The sequence below is a fragment of the Pezoporus flaviventris genome, unplaced genomic scaffold (genome assembly GCF_033815535.1).
Source record: "Pezoporus flaviventris isolate CSIRO_AGI_PZ_B2104156 unplaced genomic scaffold, CSIRO_AGI_Pfla_v1 ptg000011l, whole genome shotgun sequence".
NCBI lineage: Eukaryota > Metazoa > Chordata > Aves > Psittaciformes > Psittacidae > Pezoporus > Pezoporus flaviventris.
Window position 1 is genome coordinate 370,723 of NW_026892559.1, and position 24,855 is coordinate 395,577.

Consider the following 24,855-nt stretch of genomic DNA (forward strand, 5'->3'; position numbering starts at 1 on the left):
TAAATTTTCTACCACAGGAAGCTCCACAGCTCTGACCCACCAAAATAAAGCCCACAGGTTCAGCTCCTCTGTTACCTGAAAATACAAAAGAGCTTGAGCCCATGCTAGATACTCAGGGTTCAGTTCATTTGCCCAAGTGTTAAATGCCAAGTTGAGATGCCAAGGGAATTTCACCATGGCAGCAGGTCTTTCATAGCCCCTGCATCAGATTTTCTTACCACTGGAGGGTATTTTGAATACTCTGGTGCACCCAAATTGCCTCTAGACACCTACATTTGCACAGATGAATCCTGCTACTGGACCATTAGGCCCTCAGGACAACTTCCACTGCAAGTATAGGGAGACAATTGCTGTGGGCAGCAGACAGCCCAAAGTGCCCACCACTCTCTTGAACTTGCCCATCAGGGCATCAGTCACAACCTTTTCTGCAGACACCTATAAGCAGCCCTCTGCTTCCTTTTTTGGCAGCTGTGCAACCATTAGATATCTGTTGTGGCACAAGCCAAATATCTCCAAAAAAGACGGCATTTATTAGTGAGCTGCAACATAAGATTTAGTGGTATCAGGCTAGAAAAGCAAAGTCCATGCTTGAGTGTGTAATTTTAGCACAACGTTTCTGCATTGCCCAAACATCCTTGGTTAGTTCCTCTTGCTCTGGTTCAGCTGCATGTCACTGCAGTCACTTAGCACCTTTCTTTGCTGCCTGAGAATCCAGTCAGGCTGTTTGCACAGGAGCTTCACCCAGAACTTGTTAAAAATTAAAGAGTGGGCCAGTGATTTCAGGTCTAATTCTGAGGTAGCTCTATGCTTACACTTTGGCCCTGATTAACTATGAATGTCCACAGCAACATTCCTTGCCCAAGCCATCTTGTTTTTGCATCCTCTGTTTCAGCCAGGAAATGAACTTCTTTACAGCTAATGCATCAATCTCAAAGACAGGAGACTTGTCTTTTTCGTATTTGCAAAATACGTCATTTTTGTTCCCAAGCTGCACTATGAACAATGCCACAGAACCACAAACCTGGATCTGGCTCTGAGATGCCTGCTCTGGTGGGTTTCTCCTAGACATCATTGTTCCTGATAGCTTTTCATTCAACCTGCAGGGGAAGATGGCTGGACCTGGAAACTCCCCTACCTATTCCCTGTACAACCTACACCAGGCTTTTACTATTGGAAAGTTCTTCCAAGTGTCTGAACTGAAATCTTCCTGCTGCAATCCAACTACAGTATTTTGCGTTATCTTCACCATGGATACAGAAATTAAAAGTGTCTTCTTCTCTAAAGGTGAAGGTGTCTTTTTCTTTTTCAGAAATATTTAGTGTTTCTGAAGACCACCATCTGCTTCCTCTCCATGTTCTTGCATTGGAGCCAAAGTGACCTAATTTCCTCAGTCTTATTAGCTGTATTATCTAGAACTGCAACCATTTTTGCTGCTGTCCTTTGGCTGTATCCAGTAGGTCTTGCCTTGACTTGCCTTTGGTTGGACATGCTCTCCACCATACTAAGAACATTCTGATTGGGACCCCAAGATACTGAGAGAACATTACATTAAAAAGGCTCACAGCAAGACAATAAAAGTATTATTAGTGAGAGTCAATGATCATCATTACTCTTCTCAATGACTCTCTTGTATCAATTTCCACACAACTGTGGCCCATCACCTGTCCTAGTAGAGGAAGTGCTCTACAGATTCCCAGAGTGGAATCTGGTCTACTGGTATGTTCCTGCAGGGCACTTTCACATTGCTACAATAGAACCCCAGCTAGGAGCGTGCCAGCCCAACAGCATAAGTAGAAAGTCATAGCACTGGTACGATAATATGTGAGGAGAGCAGACTAAAGAGAATGAGATTCTCATTCTCCTATTACTCATTAATTTCTTGTACAGATACTTCTCAAGTTTCATTCCTAAAGCATCCCTCTCCCCTCTGTAGTCACCTAGTTTTGATATTGCAAACAGTTTTTTACTCCCAAGGTGGAACTCACAGCCATTTCTAAGTAGCTACAAGTTTTCAAATCCTCCTATTACCTGAGCTCAAATTTCCTCTATTCTGCATTCCTTCACAGTATCACCCTCTACCTCCTCAACAGCAGCTGGGACCCTTCTCAGCTCAGAATCCAGTCACCATATCAACTCCTCCTGATTGTTGGGGCCAGTGGAAGATATCAGCCTTAAGACTACAGTGTCAAAACCCCAGTTTCTTGTCTTCACCAGTCAAACAATACATGACTCAATTTATAAACACAAAAAAAAAAAAAAAGAGAAAAAAAATAAAAAGGGGAATGAACAGCATCAAATCCAATATAAGTCAGTTTTGGGAGAGCATAAAAATACCTCAGCTCCCTCAGACTTTGACTTTGTGGTTTATCTTATTATTCAATACTCGGTGATGTTTCAGATTCTCTGGTCTCACTTTGCATAGTGCTTTCACCCGTGAATTCCTCTAGATAAGTCTGAGAAAGGAGTTATCAGTTAGTGCAGCTGACTGCAGCAAAATTGGCAAAAAATTAGATTAAAGTAATTTTTAAAGGAAAATGTAGGGTGGGTCAGACCCACGAACAAGAAATAAAATCTCTATGAATGTCTGGTGGTGAAATAGGTACAAGTGTGGGTCAGGGAAGGGAACACAGCAACCTAGTGACAATGTAAAGGTGGAGGGGGGGGAGGTGAAAGCAAAAGAAAGGAGTTCAAATATAGCAACTTCAAAAATAGTTGCCCTTGCAAAATAACTGAGGTGAAAGCAGGGATCCAATTGGTGGAAGAAGCCGCCATCACATGCAGTTATTGCCAGAGCAATGCACACAGTGGGACTTTGCAGCCTCTTCACAAGCTGGATTGCTATGTGCAGGCTTGCTCTGTGCTGCTTCTGCAGAGAACCGAAGATTGAAAACCTTGGCAGCACAGCATCACCCCAAACAGATGGCATTTCAGGGGTCCTGTGTCTTCCACAGCCAGGGCTACATGCACATGCTGGGACCACACTGCCTTTCTGCTGATCCAAGCATTATGGAAATACCAAGCCTTTGGAGCCCCTCAGGGGTCAGACCATCACATGTGGACAGAGTCCACACACCACCACAAAACCAGGTGTCTTCTGGGTCTTCCAAGTGTGTGAGCATTATGCAGCCTACGTGCAGCTTCTCCACCCAGAAGGTAACACTAAAGCTTCAAAATTTGCTCAGGACACATTTGGCCGGCTACAGGCTTCAAGTCAGTCACAGGGTTAGGAGTTCCTCAAGCTTGACCAGAGAAGATCATTTGTAGTGGGAACACTGAGCTTCACTAGTTGGGGACAAAAGCTTCTTGCACAGCCCTAATATTAGTATGTGTGATAGTAGATGAGCAGAGTCCTATCTGTTGCCCTATGGATCTTATCTACAGTGCACTTAACTTTTGCTTGACTGCATGTAGAGAATGGAGATCATCTCTTTATCCCAGTATCAAATCATGCTATGTATTCCACCCTTGGAAGACAGCTTCCTTGGAAGCTAAACACAATGGGGCAAAAGGCACCTACTGAATAATTCCAGGCAAGCACAGAACAGAAATTAGTGAGGCAGAAAGATGCCATTTAGTACATTTATGTTTATATCATTAGAAGTGTAGATGTTCATTCAGAGGAAGAAAATTAACTGATGAAAAAGACCTTGAGAGGAGAGGTGGCAGCTAAGTACAGAGGAGTTTGAAATCTGTTTTGTTTGCACATGAGACAGCTGGTTAACAAATTATGAAACACACTGAGAAATTCAGAGGATGTAGTTTGATGGGGGAGCAATTCCATTTTACATTAATTTTCACTAAGAAAGGCAGGTCAGAGCCTTCTATGTTCCGAGCACTAATAGTAGCCAACCTGCTTCAGCACCTTGTATGCGGGTACCAACAATGGGGCAGTAGGGTAAAACCCTGCACAAGTCCAGCAAACCTCCCAAATGCTCCAGGGGGCAGATTTTCATCCAAGTAATTAGAAAAGCCTAGTCATCATATCAGAGCAATTTCTTAAGCACTTCTGTAGGCATGGAGGCAAAGCAAAAAGAAGGGAACTCAAGACAGTATGTGGGGCATCTCAGCACCATCCCAGAGGTGGGAGATAACACCTTCCTTTAGCCTTCTGCAGAAAGCTGCCTCCCATCTGCAAATGGACTACAGCAGAGGAATGAAAGCTGTAGCAACCCCTTGTGGGTCCCAGGGCACTAGAGCAGATACACCTGAAGCAAGCAAGCCTGTTGGGCTCCCAGGACCCAGGGGAATTTTTACCTTGAAGAGCCAAACGCCTGGGAGAAGCAGGGCTTCTGAAGTAAAAATGCCTGGGAAGATACAACTAGCCAAATATTTATCAAGTATACATATGTACATACTACTTCAAATGTCACGGTCGCTAGGCATAGCAACGAAAGGGGGAGGAGGACTACTGTATTTTCTTTTAATCCTGTAGATTCTCCCCCCCCCCCCCCCCCCCCCCAGCAATTCAGCCTTGACCATTCAGATGAAGAAGGCCAGCTCACTCAGGCTGCCAAATCCTGGTGGCAGGGCCATTGTCTTTTATTTGACTGCAGAGTGCCAAGTACTTTTATGGCACCATATAAATAATAAATAAAAATACTCATTGCTTCCCTCTCCGCTTACTTATACTGACGTGAGAAGCAGGACAATCCTTTGCTCTCTCTGACTTCCTTCCTCCTTATGCAACTCGCCAAAGATGGCTTTTTCCAGACTGCCAAACAATTAGCACAGAAGCAACCAAAATTGCCCAGAGCCTCGAATGGGTTAGCTCCAAGAGCCAGTTAAAGGGAAGATGAAAAGGAAGAGTCAGTGGTGGCCAAGGTCTGGGAAAAGCCAGGACCATGTGGTGGGGAGAATGCAAAAGCTGCAAGCTAAGAACAGTGCCACGGCCCCTTTGCCAGCATCCCTCATCCAGTGACTCCCACCTGTGCCACCAGCAAAGCCCAAGGGGTTGCATCTCTCCTTCTCCAACAGGATGAATTAAGCCTACAGTCTGACTCTGAGTATCCCCTTCCCTTGTATCTCACCTGCTTAAGTTCTCAACTAAACTGCATTTTAACTGACACTAATCCTGAAGTGTCCCATTACAAGTTTTTACTGCCATTAAATGCCTCCAGATCAGTGGAAGAGAATCCTGAGAGACTAAGTCAAGGCTAAAACGTATTGTACCCTCCTCACCGCTCTGCACTACGCAGCCCTGAACTTAAAAAAAAGAGGGAAAATGACAAAGAAAGTAGTACTGAAGTGGGGCAGGGGAGAAAAAGCATGCTTGAAAAAACACTGACTTTAAACATTTATAGCCTTAAAATTACAGAATCACTTTTTAGCCCACAAGCACAGTGATTTGTTCCAAGGATCTCAGAAAGCATAACATCATGCCAATCTGAAGAGTGCTGAATGACTAAATCTACAATAAATGTAGCCATCTACAACTGTAAAAAGTTATCTAAGATCATATTTAAGTACACAATAAATCTAAGTCACCAGTTAGAAAGTTCTGTTACTAACATAATGAGATGCTGCAGCTCTTTCAATAGCTATTTATTAATGTGAAGACTTTAGCATAATATGTAATTACACAAACATATTCTGCACTGTATAGTATTTGTAAATAGTTCATGCTATAGTAACTGGTGATTTACAAAGAGGTGCAGAGAAACCATCAGGTTTTAAGACATAAAATTTCAGACTATCAGAAAATATCAGAGACTACTTGAATTTTCTGCACTTCACTATGAACCAATGTTTGTTATATTAAGCACTAATGTTATATGCAAAGGTCATATTTAAGCAAAAGACTGCACACAGTTCTACTTATTTACAGGAAGATGTACCCACAACGAAGCACTGCAGAAAGAAATTCAACTCTGCCCCATGACATAAGGTTTTGAGACTTAATTACTTTTGACGGTTGTTGGTCAAGCAGCGTACACTGGACTTCATGCATTTTGAAAAAGGTTTTGATCTATCAGTAGAGAACAGAGTTGAAATTGGCATGATCTTACTTCTGGGCAGCTAACTCATATCTTTACAAAGGTGTCCTCACAATAAAAGTCACACTGCTGTTGAAAGGAATTCTTACTTTCTGCTTTTGGACACCAACACATAAAACTTCCTTTGCATTGTGCAGAAATGTGTGAAAGTACCACAGATGTCTGTTGATAGCAAATGCACAATCCCATGAAAGATTTGTTCTGCCTTCAAGCCATCTGGTTAGACCTCTTACAGACCTTACAAGGTACAAGAGTAACCCCCACTTCTGGTCCCCTTAGAAAATTCCTAGCTGAGATGTAGCCTTTCTGCGTTTTTCCTAGAGTTCTCCAGAACAGGTATTTGTTATACAAAAGCTGCAAGCTCAGAAAAGCATGTGCATAATAGCCCATTGACTTTCATGTAGCCACTCATGAGCACAAAGTTAGGCACATGCTTAAGTGTCCTGCATATCTGGATCCTTGGATAACTTGGATCTAATGTGCCGTAGAGTACAATGTGAGAAACAATTCATTTTTCAATTTCATGGCCAAGCATCTATTACTGCAGAAATACAGCAGATTCTTTTTTGCAGGATTTTTGGTGTGACTCTTGATTTGCATCAACTTTGTTTCATTCACCTCAGAATAATATGTTGTTTTGTCTTCCAATTATTTCCTTCTGTCCTTTCCCCTTGTAACAGAAAGAAAAAAAAACAAAATCACCCTTTTTCTTAATGTAGGTCAATTTTATGAGTAGAGACTTCAGAAAATAACAGGCCAAAAATGCATGTTAGAAATATCAGTGTTTTGTTTCAAGTATACTAAAATGAGCTACTTTGACAAATATCAAGATTTCCACTGCCTTTTTACTCTATCCCCAGTCATGGTTTATCTGAACCTGAGACACTCCAGAATATTTTTCAATAAAAATATTGGCCAGCTTTAATTTTTTATAAAAGCATATTTATTAAAAAAAAATAGCTAACCTGTGTTGCATAGAAACAGGCCCTTTGTCTCAGCATTTCATTAACATCTTAAAAACCAAATAAGTCAAACACATGAAATTTCAGCAATTTGTATTAATTTGCAAGCATGCAGAAATCCATTTCTCTCCTTTTTATGTCAATTACAAAATTACCATTTTGCCTCTTTGGCATTTCCAACTAATTTATAGGCACAGATACTACTTTTTTATTATTAACCTACTGCATTCTAAACTATTTAAATGCCTTGCTGGCTGTCCACATTTGCTTTTATTCATTACTACTGTATATGAATGGAAATCACATCTAGTTATTATATTATTTCACACATTAGTTCATTTTATATAATCTTTCCTATATTTACTGCCTTCGTTAGACTGAAATACTACAGGCGCTTGTTTCTCTAATGTGTCTGAAGCTCTCCTGTTAATGGAAATTGGGTTATGTCTCCTGATTACAGTCAGATGAAATCCAGACCCAGAAGCCGACTGAAGTATTCTACGACAGGCCACCTTATCAGCAGGGCTTTCACAGAGGGTTGGAGTCATAGCAGCCCCCAATGTGGACCCCAGATGGATACAGCCCAGGGCCATATGCAAATCTGCTCTGGCAGGGCATGCTGGTGCTGCAGCCAAGGGCAGAGTTCCAGCCAGGGAGCTGATCTGGCCAGCACAGTTCTGCCCCTGCCAGGACCCCATCCAGCCACTTCACTGCACAAGGTTGACCCGCAAAGGTGGCTGGTACTGGTTTGGCATCCACGCAGGACAGCAGTTCAGCCAGTGCTGCTCTTGGAAAGGAGTGGGTTTCTCCTTCCTGAAACTGCCCACAGCTGCACCAGCATTAAGAGCCACAGCTTAATGATTTAGCATCTGCAAAGGTTAACATGGAGGAATTAAAGCCATCATGAGGTGGGTTCTGGGTCAGCTCTGGCACCAGTTTTGGGTCAGCTGGGCACTCAGCAGAGTGAGCATCATCTGGGCCAGAGAAAGAGTGGCAGAGATCACTAAGCTCTGCACAGGGAGCTTCAAAACCACCCTCAATCCAGCCTATTACCCTGGCACAGAGGTATCCACTCTAGCCCAGCTCATACAGACCTGCTCAGGTATCCACACAGCAGTGACATGACGTTAGTCATTGTCTTGCATGTCATTAAGAAGTAAATGCTGGGGCACAGCCAAGACATCATCCAAGTCCTTAGACAGCTGGAGTGTTTCAACCTGCTTTTCTGGGGAAGCAGCAGGTCGAGAGCAGTAGGCATCTCTCAGAACAGCTCTTTCCAGGCAAGGCCCAAGGATGAGGGTCTAAGGAGACCCTCAGGGTGGCTGTCACAGGATGTAGCCAGCCTGACCTTGACAAGCATTCCCCAGCCAGGCACAGTAATGGATTTTGCGAGTGCATCTGGCATTTTGGCTGCTGTACAGTGCCAGTGGGACACCTTCCCCAGGTACTGTCATGCTACAAAGACATTTGCAAGCAGATCTGGGTCTAGGCAAGTAGAACAATATCCCTTAAAATAACTACCCCTTTGCCTATCAACTTGAATTACATCTTCTGCTGACTTCTTGTTTTGGACACAGTTGCCCTTGCCAGCTGATGTAGCAGGCTGGGAGGTTGATCTACTTCACTTCTGCTGCAGAGACCAGATCACACATTGGAGTTAAAAAATACAGAAAGATATAGTCTTTCCTCTTGGCCACTGGCATTGGTCAGTGACTGGCTAGTTTAAGCAGGCAGGAAAAGGTAGATGGAGCAGAGCACACCTCCATCTCCCCTGCACGTGCCTGCACCCTGGCCAAGCAGTGCATTGCCTGGGGGTGAGTGAGTTCTAAGTATTATGTGGGCTTTGGAAGAGGGAAAAGAGGAGATTCAGAAGAGTGAATTACTCCTAAACGACAGCATCGTGAAGTGTTGCAACACATTCTGCAGGGCCCTCCACAAGTTCAGAGAGCAGAAACCCATGAGCCCAGTAGGTCCATCTCATTCACTCACATTTTTTGGATTAAGTTAGTCCCACCTGTCTTTATTCTCCAGGGGCAGCAATTGGCCTTCATTTTTACCCGCCAATTTTCATCTGATTCCAGATACTCTGGTAGATTGTAATTTTACCCAGATGCTGTACTTGCACTAGCAGCTGTGTTTGAGGCATACTGCAACAACCTGAGTATGTACTGTGACCTTTCACTTCCCCAAGAAAGCAAGCACATATACTTTAGGATACCAAAAGCAAACACAGGAACTTTGGCAAAGAAAAGTAGAAGAAAATGACCTCAATCTAACACACACAGGTAGTCCTACAGTGAAATCGACTAAAATAGGCCCAGAAACTTGTATCCAAAGGCTTTGTGAAGCTCCAGGAGTTACCGCTTTCAATTGATATTTCATGCACATATCTCTGCAGGTATGAAGAATATCTTGAAAAAACATGAGAATGAAAGCGTGATTCTCTCCATGAGCCTAGGCACAGCCTGAAACAATAGATCACAGGTATGAGCTATCCAATTTAGCTCAGACAGTTGAAAACCTAATGATGACAAGCTAATGTTAACTCTGATAGGGCTGGATGGTTTTGAACAGTGTCTTTCAGCCTGAGGGAGTCCACAGCTTCTAAGGAGTCTCAGCAACAACCTCTACCTGGCAGAAAAGCATCTTCCCCTCCACCTCCTCCTCAACACAGCACAGTGCAAATCTGGAGACAGCGTGAAACAAATTGAGGTTGAAATTAAAACATGTAACAGGAGAACCTGTGCCTGGATTGTATTATTGTATGCACTGTATTGTATTGCATGGATTGTATTATTTCCTGTATCATATTTCATTCCAAGAAAAAACAACAAAAAGGGGGGTTAGGGGGGAACCTCTTAAAAATTCATCCACTACAGAATTTCCAGCCTGCTGCACAAGACACTGTATACACAGGGGGCCTGGCCACAGCTTATTTCTAGACTGTCATGGGGGACACATGAGACAGTAACTATAACCAGTCCAGCAGCAGCAAACTGACTTTTGCAGTTCTCTTGCTGCTATCCCTGTGACAGGAATGCGTGCGACATACTGCTACTTGGTTGCCCTACAATGGCATGACCCCTTAAGCAGCCCCAGTGTTTGAGTAACAAATTCAATATGAGAAATCAACCCTCACAATATTCAATCCCTTGTGAGTAACCTCACTATATAACAAAAATAAAGCAGTGCTCAAAGCTTCAGACCCTGATGAGCCAGCCAGTGCTATGCTGCATGCATGAGCAATCTTTTCAAAATCCTCATTGTGCAAAGCCCAGCAAAAGCAAATGCTCTGCAAGGACAAAATGCCGTGCATCTAAGCAAGGCAGTGAAACACACTCTGAGGAGGAAACAATTTCTTGCGCTAAGCTTCCAAAGGCCTTGAAAAAAAATGACAGTATAACTTCAAATGCAAGTAATAGTAAATCATCAAAGCCATGCTGATTTACCCCCATGGGCAGAACTTGTCCCCAGAATAAACTAACAGATCATATTTGCTAGGCTAATGGCCAGTGTTCCTACAAAAACAAATTATTTCATCCAGAAAAAACAGGTTACAGACATTATATACATCATCTCCAAAGTTCCATTAATTCATTTCTTGCTGACGATCAAAGTGTGGTTTGGGATCATGCAAGTAAGCACAGTTCAGCTCTGCTGAATTCATTCCTGAAGTGTTTAAAACATGACAAAATGCAACTGAATACCAACAAAGAGCAGTTGTGCTATTTAAACTAGGGACTAAAGCTACAATACTCTGAAAAAAATGAGTATTTGCCCAATAAAAGCAAAGAGGAGAGGGGAGAGAGGGTATAAGAGAGCCTCTTCTGTGGAAAAAGCTGCTTTGAGGGTTTGGGTGGATCCATTACCTTTTTGTCGCTCAAGCCAGACACCTGATCCACGTATTCTTCTTGGATCATGAAGGCAGCCAGGTTGGCAGTGTAGCTGGCCAGAAAGATGACAGCGAAGAAGGCCCACACTGACACCATGATCTTGCTAGTGGTGCCCTTGGGATTCTGCACTGGCACAGAGTTGTTGAATACCAGCCCCCACAGCAGCCAGATAGCTTTGCCAATGGTGAAAGAGGGACCTCCTGGCTCTAGAGTGATTGAGAAACATGAATCCCACAGTGAGCATCTCAAAGTAAGTGGTCTGCATTTCTATTCACATGCACATCTTGAGTTCTGAGTTAAGAGCACTACCTATTCCCACATGGGAGATGAATGTCTGTGGCTGCGTACCGCTATGTTCATGACAACATACCTCAGCAAAGTGTGACCCTAAAAAATGAATTTTTAAAAAATGTCTGCAGGTTTCCATATTGCTTCTGTCCCAAAGATTTCCTCTGAAACATTATAAAAGGTTTTTTTTTTTGTATGAGATTGGAGTTTCTAAAAGCCCAAACATTCCATTTCAGTTCAAGTGTTGTCACCAAAAATAGTTTTCTCAGAAAAATTCTATCCTTGTTTCTAGCTATTCAACAGCAATTTTGTCCTTGAACTTCCAGCATACACCTGTGCAAAACATGACCTTCACTGTATTTGTACAAGAGCAAGGCAGAGCACCATCTGAAATAATAGGGCTCTACAAATACCTCTGCATGATGGTTTCATTACCCAGTCTGTTGAAGATACATAACCCAGAGAAAAAGCACAGCTCCCTCTCCACAGGTTGTGTGTCCAAGGTATATAATGATGACACAAACTCTGGTCTAAATCAAGAAAATCAGCAGCTCTGCCACAGGCAGTCCAGGAGCAGATCCAGTGTTTTAAAAGCTGCTATTTTTCCCTTATTCATTTTTCAGCATGGAAGCTCACTCATACCACAAAAGTCATGAGCTCAGGAAGCACCAGGTTTGAAAACAGGTGAAATCCTGCCTGTCTCGCAGCAGTCTCATATCCCTGGAATATTCTGGTTCCATTAGTGGGAACCCAAATCAAAATTTGCTCAACTTGAGCACAAGAAGATCTGTCAGCAAGACTGCTGATGCAATCCCTCCAGGGTTTCTGCTTCAGACCCTGAGAAGACCCTCTTAGGACAAGAGCTCTCTGGCACAGTTCTGTCACTTTTCCAATGATGCCAACCTGGCTCTGCAACCTGCTGGGTTAGCATGCCATGTTTTATCTCCTCTCTTGGGTAAGCTGACTGGTGCTTAGTGCTGCTGCTGTGGTTAAGGTTGGGTCCAGCAGAGGAACAAAAAGGAAGAAAGTTTTGACATTCCTCTCCAAACCCTTGAGCAGTGAATAGCATAGATCGCCTGAAAGCACTAACTAGTTTACTCTAAATACGACTACAAGGTGCAAGGTGCTCATTTTTCACCCTGGGAACTGCACACCAAGTTCAAAACAGAATCATCACCTGGCAAAGCTGGCATCTCTAAATGCCAGGGAAACAAAGTTTCTATAAGAAACATGGCCTGGCAATCCTTGTCTTTTTACATGCTGGACTGGTAGCTTTAAAACCCTCTCTATCTAATATGCCCTAACACACACAGATACAAGGCCTGCAGATCACTAGTGGGAACTGTAAGTTGTAAGGAAATCTTGAGAAGTTCCCTCTTAAAGTCTTCCTCTCTCCACTCATCACCCCATGTGCTTTTACAGTTACTTTGCTGGCTATAAACCAAGACAGCAATGGGAGCCTCCAATCCAAACCAGGGACCTAGAATCCTTCTGACCTCTCCAACATTAAGTGCTCCAACAACAAACCAACACCGTTTAGGGGCTAGATCAGGGTATGCCCACCTGACCCTGGAGATAAAATCTTGGTGTCTGTAAAGAGAAAATAGAGGTATGGAAAGCAGGGGTATACTGTCATAGACATAGTTGCAGCCAAAGTAACATTAGCTGGAGCATTCTTTACCAAACAAGCATTCCAATGTGCGCATCAGGTTTCTCCATCTTCACGTTACATCTGTCAGGGATAATATTTGCCTGATTACTCAGTACTGTTTACTCAGAAATATTGATAATTGCAGCTGCAGTTCAGCTAACTTAATAACTGCACAGCTGCACACCTGTACTAAGAACTGCTTCCAGTTCCACATCTGTATTAATATTTCCCAAGAGACTCACAGGTTTACACAGCGTTTACTTGTGTCCATGGATCCATGTGGTTACAATCAGTTGCCATAAAGGCCCTCCACAGCTCCATGTTAAGAGAGGTTTTCCACTTCCTCGTATATGTGGTTCTGCCTGCATTCTCATTAACACTTTTTTTTCCCCCACTCTCCTCTGATATGATGGCACAAAACCACTCAAAGCACTAGACTCAGGAGCATTTTCCAGTAACAGTCTCTCTCCCACTCTTCTGAATGGACCAATAAGCCCTGAAAGGTTTGAAGGGCTGATTCATCAGGGGGTAAAGATACAGAGATCAACTTCCTAATTGTCTTCATGCCAACAAGGCAAAAAAGGCTGTCTCTTAGTCTGTCGGTCCATCCTCTCTTTAACTCATCAGGCTGTCTTCTGAAGTCCAGAACAACAGAGATGGGTCAGTCATTTCCATCTTTCCTGCTACCCTTATTAAAATAATACATTACCTACTCTCAAGAAAATGCATTTCCCACTTTCGCAGTTGGCCTTAGCAAGACAGAGGGTGAAGTGGGGGAGGGACAGGCCCAGGTGACAGATGTGGAGTCTGGAGGACATAGCACTATGCTGGGAGGCCAGCAGAGTGGCTTGCTCTCTGGGGAGAAGTAGCACTGAAGGATGGGTTGACAGCACTGAGCCTCCTTATTGCCTTAGAGAGCGCAGCACCATAGCCATTGCCAGCACTGACTACCAGGACCCATTTTCCTTCAGTGAGAAACAAGCTGGAGCTGGTGTATGCATTAGAGATAAAAAGCAACACAGCTCCGTCTCCTGAGCCAAGCAAATTATCCATTATACACATCTGCTAGCTTCAGAGCCTTTCTTCCGCTTCCATTCCTGCCCTCTATAGTTTGAACACAGAGCTCAGAGTGGGCTAGATCTGTATCCTGTTTAAGGCAAACGAAAGACCCCAACAAAGGAGCCAGGATTGGAAGCGAGAGAGGACCATGGCAAGAAAGGACTCCCCTTACCTCTGCCATCAGCAAGGCACCGATTATAGCCCACAGGGCTGAAGTACTCAAAGACGAAGACAGCCACCGCAGAGATGATAAGCAGCATCACAAACATCATCACCCATACATCAGCACTGAAAGGCTCTGCAGAGGAAGAGAAAACCACAGTGAAAGACCCGATACGCTACCTCACCTATCCCTCACATCCTTTGCTCTCCAGAGCACCTCAGTGAGAGTGTGGGGCAAACTGGCCAGGGGAAAAACAAAAGTTAAAACAAAGACTCAACTCCAGTCTGAAAAGCTACGTGAACTGGGAGAAGTGTAGTTTCTGTCTCTGTAATGACTGCATTATTTCTTGCTGTTACATTTGTGACACATGGCTCCATCTGGAGCTACGTGCAGCCATTGTGGCATGAACTGATAAAATAAAATGCATTGATAAAAGATTGTTCCCAGGAAGTCCTCCAGCACCATCTGGAGAGAGTGGGGAAAATCAAGCAGAACTGGCAGAGTTTCAGACAAGCATCCAACTTTAAAGATGTTATTGAGCCACAGCATCTCCAAATTTCTCAAGTTCAGCCATAACGATAGTAGTTTTTTTCAGCTATTCCATTCCCTTAGCAATGGAAAGACTGGCTTATTCCAGAAATGTTAACATTGATCTCTTCCAGGTTTTCTCCTTCTCCAAGCCTGAACACATAAAGATGTGACTGAACCAGCTCAAACAAACATAGAACTCTGGTCCAGACTATAGCCAATATTTCAGCCTCAGTTAAATTTGCAACTTAAAATGCTGGAGTTAACTTTACCATTGCTTTTACATCCCCCAGTAATATTGGTGGAGCTATGTAAAGGCAAAAAACTCCTGAAGAGTGAGTAGTCATGAAATTCCTATTAAAGAGGTTTGGAAAAAATTCTTTACCCATATAAAGTTGTTTCTGTTTGTCAATGTTCTCAGGATGCTGGCAGAGAGGAGAAATTCATTATGGAATTCATACACTTGTGTTTGCTGCATCATAAAGCGTTCTATAAAGCCAAATAATAGACACTAAGAAGATATTGCTGTGTTGGGGAAATGCAGTGTAGTTTCTCCATTCTCTGATCACCTTCCACCACTGAAGGACATTAAAAAACACTTTATTGGAAGACAGTGTCAGCACAGAACTGATAGCTCAACTGTTCTTGAAAAGCTCTATTAGATCTCTAATAGAGAGTCAAGTTGTTCTGTCAAGAAAGTCAAATTGATACCTTTTTTACAAATAATGTCTCTCAAAGTGCAGCAATTTATTGCTAATTGTTATTACTAAGTACAATGGTATACCAGCTATAAGGTTTGAATCAATTTTCTTCTGCTTTACACTCCTTGGACATGCTATTAGTTGAGTCACTGGGAAACCACATGTTGCAGAGTAGGTGACAACTCTGAGTGAGCCCATTCTTTTCTGGGAATAGGCATACAATTGCTGAGAAATGCCTCAGAACTCCTAGGCAGTGCCTGTTTGCATTTGCCTGGATTTTGCTTGCTTGGGATTTAAAACTAAAACATCAGAGTTTATTTTTATACACCTGTCCCACAGGTATTCCCAAAAGAAACTTTCAGGCTAAAAATCACAACCAACCTTCACCTAATTTTTGATGAATGCTGGGTGAAGTTTTAATTTTAGATTAAAATGATACCTAAGAAGGCAGAAGGTGAGACAGTTCCATTGCTACGTGACACCATGACGCTGATTCCCGTCTCAATGAAGGGCACAGAGAAATCCACCACTTCTGAACGCTCCTCATTAATGGTGAGGGATCCCACAGCCATATAGGCCCGTTTGGTGACGACCTAGAGGAAGGAAAGGAAGAAATCACACATAGACCTGAGGCATCCCACAAGTGCCTCAGCCAAGCCCCTATTCATGTTCCTGCCTTTCCACCCAGTCCTTTACTCCTTGTCCTGGGTTCAGCTGTAACAGTTATTTTTCCACTTCCTAGTAGCTGGTGCAGAAAATACCTGTTACAGCTGGACCCAGGACACTCCATGTGATCCCATTCCCTATATTGTTTCTATCATCTCTTTCTTATCTTTTATCAGGACACCTTCTTCCTTCAGGAAATGTATAGACATCACTTTCCCCCTCAAAGCTGGTATGTGTATAAAAAATAAATCCACAGAGGTCTTAGGATAAACACATCATCCACTGAGAAGACACCTTATCTCATTTCTCTGTCCTTGCTTTCTCCTCCCTCTAACACTGCAAAGTATTATTTCATTCTTTATGCACCTTATATACGATCTAAGCATAATTTAGGTTGCAGCCTCTCTGATGCATGGATATTAAGATCCTTCTTTGACTGTGAAGGCCAAATTTGTGACACCATAGAGAATAATAATTAATCATCAAACAGGAAAGGTAGTCAGAGCAGATTAATTTACCCAATGCCCAGAAAGAATCCAGGCCAATCATTTCTATAGAGTCACTTCTGTCCCTACTCAGAAAGGGACGCAGTAATGATGAGAGGATAGACCTGAATCATGTTACCCAGCCCAGGAATGAAACCCATCATGCCCTCCCTTTGCTGCTGACCTCTCCAATCATTCCATTCCATGTTCCATTGATCTTTTTCCCATGCTTGCCATTAGTCACCAAGTAGAGGTCATAGGTGAACTTGACAGACTTTGAGATTTTCTTGAGGATGTCAATGCAGAACCCCTTGCAACATTTCTTCATGTAATCTGGCTCCTCATCGGTTTTGTTCCTGAACCGTCACAACAAGAATGGGTTAAAGGACTGGGGGAAACTCCCTTAATACCCTTCTGTTGTCTTTATGCACTCCCCCTCCCACAGTACAATGTGTAGAATTTCATGTATGCTATATGTGCTGGAGGATGAACGGACACACTATGATGCTTTGACCAAAGGGGCCAGTTGTGAATGGACACAGGCCAGGCTGGGCAAATGTTGGTTACTTTTCTAAAGAGGATTGTCAGGGTGTGATGGTATTGGCCCAACAGACTCCCTACATTTTGCTGAGTTGGGAGAGCCCAGTAGGAGGAGAAAAACCCAGGGGTGCCTACTCAGTCACTATGCGTTTTTGGCAAGGGACCGTGTTCCTCATGCAGGTGCCACTTAGGGGGTCCACGTTCTCCACAATGACAAACGGTGCCTCTTCCAAGGTCACAATACTCAGGTGATCGTCCTCACGTTCCTCAGAGTCAGGATACAGCTCAAAGCGAGGCCACACATAATACTTCATCTGCAACTTTTTTTCCTTCCATTTCCCCACCTGTGGAGACACAAACCACAGAAGATAGACTTCCAGCTGCCCTATCCCTCTGCATCTCCCACAGACCTGGACAGAAAGACCACTCTGGAGTACCCAAGCTCATGGCTCATGTAAGGTGAGGACATTCCTGGGGAGAAGGCTCTGAGTAAGTGAGTTCAAGCAGGGGGAAGTGGAGAAAAAGAAAGATGCCTGGGTTATCTCATCTCTGTGATGGTCTCCCTCTGCGATAGTGACTGGATGACCAGGAAGATACCATCACAGTGGTCAAACAGATATGATGTCTTTCAACTTTCTCAGCCAAACAACAGGAACAGAGCTTGTTGCCTCCTGAAATGACTTCAGCCTACTAGCCACAATAAAAATGGGCTTTTTTCCTGCTAAAAAAGAAAAGAAATATATACAAATGCTGAAACAAATATAATGTTGAAGCAGAAAAATTGAAATATTTAACTCCAAATAGTCAAAAAGAAACTTGTTTATTTTTTCAAAATTTTGTCTTCATTTGTTTTCAGTGAAATTCATTAAACAGGTTCATTTTAGCCAAACTTGATTTTGTCCAGAAATAATAATTTTACCCATTCCTAGTCAGGACTGAGCTCTTCCAAGAGATAAGCAACAGAAGGAGATGTTCTCCATTTGCAGGAGTGTCTTCACAGAAAAACATGTTGGTGCTTGCTAACAGAAGTTTTTGCTATCCCCTGCCGAGGCCTTATTGAAATACCTGTTCTTGTCCTTTCACAATGACTTGGTTACATACCTAAGCTGGAACACAAGAAATTGCTCTGTATTTCTGACACATAAAAAATAAAATCAAATAGTATTTGATATTTTTAATGTCTATAAGAATATATTGCAATTTTAAATCTTTTCATATTCTGTTTCTTGAGCAAACAGAAATCATACCTTCATCAGTCAGAAAAGGGGGATGGAACTCAGTTGCCCTATACTTACTGCCACAAATAAGAGTTTTTTGAAGCCACTCCATTCCCTCAAGAGACGATACGTGTAACACATTCACTGCACATGTTAGATCATTCCTTGCAAAAATTACAGGAAAAAAAAAACAAACCCTGGAACATCAACTAAGCTTTCAACTATCAAAGTCTTGCCTTTGTTCTGAATTCCCCCCATCACAGTTGACACTAATTAGCACCATGGCTGGCAGCCGAAGCTGAGAGGGCAAGAAACTAACTGGTCTTTAGAAGGAATTCTCCTGCTCCATCCTCAAAGAAAGCCCCTTAGGACAGGGCTGAGACATGTTGACTTGATGGCAAAAGCAGTGTAGGTGTGTGGAAGGCTTGCACAACTGCCCTGAGAAGGGTACCTGCTTAGTGGGTAAACAGAAAATCTTCATGCCACTGCAATCCAACACCCCTCCCACCACCCCCAAATTTCAGTCATTTATTTATTTAAGTGACAGGATGGGAGGGGGAAGCACTTATTAGAGGCTCATTAGGTGTCAGCAGTTATTCTGTGAAACTCAAAGCCCAGCTGGGGTTTGGCATTTGAGAGCAGCTAGAATTCACATAAAACACTTGTCGCCTTCAAAACAAACAAACGCTTCATCTGGCCATGAAAGAAAAATCCACTCCAGGGGCTTGTGAAGGGAGAAGAAAGGCAGAAAACATCACCCAGAGACAGCAGCCTCCCCATCCATCCCTGCAGTGTGAACACAGCATCCCAGGGATAGCAAGGCAGTGGGTTTGGTAAGAATGGGGTGAAGTGGCTGGGCAGCTGGTCTTAGTTTCCCAAGGTGATAAGCATGTCAAGGAGACCTTGCCCCTAATGTTCCCTCCACCTACAGAGTCATGCTTCTTGGATCAGAAAGCAGGGTGAACAGCTAGTTTTCTTCTTTCTTTCTCTCCTTCTGTTTTGTTGTGTTTTGTTACTTGGGTGGGCAGGGAGGGGCTGTTTTAATTTTTAACTACATTTCGAGCAGCAGGTGAAAGGTGGACTTGGAAACCAGTGGCCCCAAAAAGCGTCCTCAAATGACAGGTAGTGTTGTCCAGTGCAGCAGATGGTCTGTACTCAAACTAATACCTAAGCCTGGATGTGGAGAGTACATTCTGAGGGAATAAAGAGCTCCTTCAAGGTCTGTTCAGACCTAGGCTTCTCACTTGTTGACCAAGCAGCTCAATTCATCATCATCTGAGCCAGAGATTTCTGCAGTTCAACTTTAACCCTCAAGAAACTGAGCTCAAATCCCCAAAACCAGTTTGGTGAAACCAACAGACAAGTAGAACAACTGCACAGACCGCAGCTCAGTAGGGACCAGTGATTAAGATACTGCACAGAACAGCCCAGCTTAGTAACATTAACTTATCATAGAAATAAGTGGTTGATGAAAGAGACATCTTGCAGAATCTCAGCAGCACTTAGATATCACAGTAATAGGCACGATATAAACCCCTAAGTGATAAATTAGATCAGATAGGCAAACCCAGTGCATAACTACCAAGAAGTTCTCTGGGACAGAAAGGGGAGTTCATAAGGCTGTGTGCCAGGCACGTTTCACAGTGTTGTACTACACGGACAACATTATGAAATTAGGAGAAGAGTGACAGTCTTGCCACAGCCTCCAGCGTGATGAAGCATCTAACCTGCAAATACAGTAGTACACATCCTTTCCTTATTATCCCAATAAAATCATTCTAAATTGTCCAAAGAGAAGGAAACAGGATGTAAGGGAATGTTCTGACCTAAATTTTCAAATTAACTGTGGCATGTCTCAAAAATACATGCAAATATTACATTTCATTGCTAACCTTAACAATCAGGCATGCCCTATACCTGCAGACATGTACACATACGTATAAGCAAAGTCAGAAAAGCTTTCTTAATTAAGACAGAGCAGACTTCTTTATATGATCATACATGCAAGGGTCAAATATGTATGCATGTATTAAGACGACCAGGCTTAAACAACATGTGGACAAGGACAGTATGGATAGTAAAAAAAAAAACACATGTGCAGAGGTTGGAGACAATGCAGAGAAAGAATATACAAATGTGCATCATATGCTAGATAATCTGCCATCAGAGTGAAGGAGCAATTCACTGTGGGGACAGAGGTTAGCTGCAACAGAATTAAATGTCACAGACTTGTCCCCATAATGATGCCTTCTCTTAAAGAATATAACCTGCCAAGCTGCGCAGATCAGAGCAAGGCACTTCTGAAGTCTCAGGGTGTTTGGTATTAACAGCTCGTGAACTGCTGTTACTAAGGTTTTGCTGAGTGCTTGCCTCAGCAAAAAGTGGAAAAATAAACCAGCCCAGGCATCTTACATATTGGTCACCCTGCAGTTTCAAGACCTACTGGGCGTTCTTCGATCAGAGTCTAGTCATTCAAACCCCCACTAGGAGCCCTGGAGGGTTGCAGAATCAGCAGAAGTAAGGATACTAGGGATCTCTAAAACCTCCTTTCTAATCATTCTCCAATCCATAGGAATGTTACTATGTGTCAGGGCAGGGCTCCTAAGAGCCAGAATTTCACCTTAACTTCCCCTTGTTCTGTCTGTAACATGTCTGATATTATCAAGAAAGGTAAGTCACTTCTGTTTAGGGATAAATTTGGAGGTGTTGAGGGAGAGAAGCAGCCAACTTTTACCTTAAATATGAGATCCTACTTTGGATAGGAAGCTATTGGAACCAGAAGTCCAATACATTTGCAAAGTAAAAAAGTGAGAACTACTGTAGCGCAAAAAGTCAATCATATATACCTTTGGTTTGCCTAAGTATATAAGCTATCCCATGCAGACAAAGGGCAAGATTGCCTATGCAGGGAGAAATGAAGTAAGAGCCTTCCAAAAGGCTTCCAGCAGCCTGGCAAATTGCCTTAACCATGGTGTAATGCAGCCAGAACAAAAGTGTTCTGCAGTATGTTAATGCGCATCTTTAATGAAGGGTGTATTGCATTAGTTCCCCGAAACTAACTCTTAACAGAAGCTTTTCTATTCCCAAGGGAAGCTAAGTTTTGTAACAGCCATTTGTGGCAGATGTGTGTCTAACCTGTTCTTACACTGACAGAGGGCCCACAGAATCTGTGGGCAGTCTATTCCAGTACTTAACTATCCTTCCCATTAAAAAGGTGGTTTTTTTCCTGATGTATAACCTAAATCTCCTTGCTGCAATTTACACCAGGAGAATATATTTCCTTATTCTTCTACATGTGCTCTTTTCAGTGTTATCAGGTCAGCAAGATATTTGTAGCACACCGGAGGTGGTAGTCTCATTCAGTGGATAACTTGCACATTACACTGGGAAAAGCAACTGCCTATTGAAACATCCAGCACCAGTCTCACCATTTACAAAATCCTTACGCAGATGGGTAGTATGATCAAGCACAATCTACTTGCGTGAACTTCCAAAATTGTTTGTTCTCGCTAAAGACTGGCAAAAGTCAATCTATCTCTGAACTTCTCTTAGTATGCTAAGGCAGGACTTCAAAACATAAGAGCATCTGGAAAAACCTCTAAATAATGTCAATAGATGGAAAACCAACACCTTCAAGAAATTTGACTTTTAAGGAGTAGGTAACAGAATACAATTCTGGATAAAACCAAAAATGTTCTGACACATTTCTTTGGCAAAATGCTCAGAGGCACTGCATTCATATTTAGGGTGAAGGTCCAAGGGAAAGCCTGAACCTTCAGATGCCTGTTTTTCAGGAGGCTGCAAGAGGAGTACATCTGGGCAAAGTCTTTTGACAGTTTTTATTTCATTCAGACTCCCATTTGCACTGTGTCTTGCACCACCCTCTTTTCATTTAAAATCTTCTGTCAGCTCCTGCCACTCCTGGTATAGAAGAAATACAAAAGGAAGAAAAGGGATTTGGTTTCATTTACAGACTAAAACAAAGACCATCCCAAACTCACTCAGGACTTCAACTGCTTTCTTAATTTTCCCAGAAGGTCATTGTTTTCTCCCTTATTATGTGTTTGGGATTAATTTTTTTTCCCCAGAAGCTGAGGGGCTTTCTCATTTCAGTGGGGAAGCACTAAGGCAATAACACAAGTGATGGATTAGAAAGCAGAAATCTCCTATTCCACCAAGGACCAATGGAGTCTAATCTACACCCTTATCCGCTCCACACTGTAGCAAATGGAGATAACACTATGTTTTCACCTCTGGGCTTCACTGGGTAGATAAACATAGAAAAGGCCTTGAGGTTCACAAATAGTATGGAAATAAAGAGATGTGTGTCTATACCTAGGTGAGGGAACATACACAGCATGTATCTGTGAATGGTGTAAATGTAAAAATTTCCCTTCTTTTATCTTTGCTGTCAGACAGTTATCTGGAAAAAGTTTATGTAACTTTTGCACCTGATTTCAATACATGAAAAAGAGAAGATCAAATATAGAAAAGGTAAAGGTAGGATGTTGGGCAGTGGGCAGAAAATAGCAGTGTTATGGGTAATACAGCTGATGGAAAAGCATACCTAACCCCTCTGGGAAGCAGGGAGAGTTCAGGGAGAAATAAGTCTTGTCAGTACTATTCATACAGATCCTGAATGAGGACATAGGAAAACCAGAACAGCTGGGCAGGACCTGAAAAGAGCTACTGTAGGAATAATAGAAACGCCATAGAAATAGTCATTATAACTGGGACACTGCCAATGGAAGTATGCACTGCTTGCGGTATATAAAAATAAAGGTAAACCTGGGGGATGCTATTGTAACCTTAATGCTGCAGTAGATTGTGAAGAAATAAATAAAGTGAAATCATTTGGGAGTGAGATAGTTTTTGGAAGGCTGGTGCAAGATATTTCACCAGGACTGAGCCACAGAGATCTATTGTTTCTCCACAGGCTTGGTTTTCAGTCTGGATAGAGATGTCATTACTGTTACTAAAGAGAAATTATATCAGGAACTAAGTAATTATGGGAGACTTTAGTTTTCTAGAGATAGGTGGAAAACAAATGCAAATTTTAACATCAGCACCTTTGTGTCTTTTTTTCTAGATCTCATAGCTGACACATTTCCTCACCCCAAAATTATTCAACAGGCATCAGGTCATGTTATTTTACACTTGGTTTGGACAAAGCAGCTAGGAATCTTACAGAAAAGCTAGTTATCAGAAATAGCCTTGGATCGAGTGATTAGGGGAACAGAGAGCCTGCTTTAAAGGAGAAGATTACAAAGCTTGTTTAACCTAGATAAATGAAAGCCAAGAAGGAATATGACTGCTCTGTATAAATAAAGGGGGGACAGATGCACAACAGAGGGAGAAAAGAGGGTTTAAAACACAAGACCAATGCTGGTACAAGAACAACAGGTTGTGATGAAATTTGCCTTGAAGATACAGTGGATTTTAAGCATCAGAGGAGGGAAGCTCTGGAAGAGCTGCCCAAAAGGAGCTGTGAAAACAACTAAAATGGGGTTGAGAAGAAACACAACTGGTTCATATAGAGCTATATGATGCTGCTTCCTTGAGTAGTAGGGATGGGACCAAATGAGCCTTTCCAGTCCAGTGTCTAAAATAAGCAGAAGCAAGAGGAAGAATTCTGTGGAAAACCTTTTCTCCCTGACTTTTCAGCCTGCAGATGTAAAAACTCATATATACCACTATATCTCTGTTCCCCAGCTAACCCACATGATCACATATACTCTTGCCATTGATACCTCTACCTCCTAGGCTCATAATTCCCCCATTCAGCAGCAAAACCTTCTCCAGTGCCTTGAGAATAGAACATTCTTCTTAGCCTTCACCCAAGCTGATTAAGTCACAACTCTCACACTTAAGAGTGCTAATATCACAGCCATTACCAAATGTATCATTCCTGTGATGTTACAGGTCTGTATCCTCACATAGGCTGGTCTACAGCAGGTGTAGAAGAGATGCCATAGAGAGCAAAAATCTCCTGTTTACAGACACTCAAGGTGATTAATTAGCCACATCAGCCAAAGCAGACAAGAAATGGTTGTGAATGCTCCACATGCAAAATTAATTAACAGAGAAACAACACTCCTTCCTGAACCTCAAGTTCACCTTTCATAACCACCTGGGGAAGGGCTGCTTTCTTCACTGCACCTGCAGAAGCAGGAATTGCTTCTAATAGCCTTTCAATTAAACATGTAGGCTGCAGGAGATGGTGGAATTTTCTTCCCTCTATATTTATACAGCACCTAGCATATGCCAGAGAAAGGCTTGGCTTAGAATACAGACAGGGTGAAGTACTTGCTCTTGTTCACAACTCATTCTGGGAATAAAAGCTCTTTGCAGAAACACAGTCCCCCAGCTCACTGAGGTCTGGCTTTTACACAGCTCTTGCTGGTTTTGCTGAAACATTTCTTTCCTAGTGCATTTAAATGCTTTTTGCAGTTGCTGAGGTCCTGTCCCCTGCCATGATTAGCCTGAGAAGGTTAATGAGATATGCTTTGAGTGCTTCTGATTTCTGCAAAGCCTATGGAGCTCCACTGGTGTCACAGAAAGGTCAGAGCTGTGAGAATGCCAAAGTGTTTGCCTTGGTAAATCATTTCTCCAAACCAGAAGGTACCAAGAGTTCACTACAGGCATAAAACTAGCCAGGATCATCTGAGAGCTTCCTCTGGCAGATGGTGTTCTTGGTAATAGTGGTAGT

At 42.6% G+C, this 24,855-nt stretch overlaps 1 protein-coding gene across 3 annotated transcripts in view; it reads right to left on the reverse strand.

The window, feature by feature from the left end:
- Window positions 1-24,855, reverse strand: part of GRIN2B (glutamate ionotropic receptor NMDA type subunit 2B) — a 217,702-nt gene that overhangs the window by 15,932 nt on the left and 176,915 nt on the right. For all 3 annotated transcript variants that reach the window (XM_061450628.1, XM_061450629.1, XM_061450630.1), the window contains 5 exons: window positions 17,065-17,273; window positions 16,574-16,745; window positions 15,678-15,831; window positions 14,019-14,144; window positions 10,825-11,054 (listed from right to left, as the gene is read on the reverse strand). In XM_061450628.1, coding sequence (XP_061306612.1) covers window positions 10,825-11,054; window positions 14,019-14,144; window positions 15,678-15,831; window positions 16,574-16,745; window positions 17,065-17,273 — 891 coding nt within the window. The remainder of the gene's footprint in view (window positions 1-10,824; window positions 11,055-14,018; window positions 14,145-15,677; window positions 15,832-16,573; window positions 16,746-17,064; window positions 17,274-24,855) is intronic.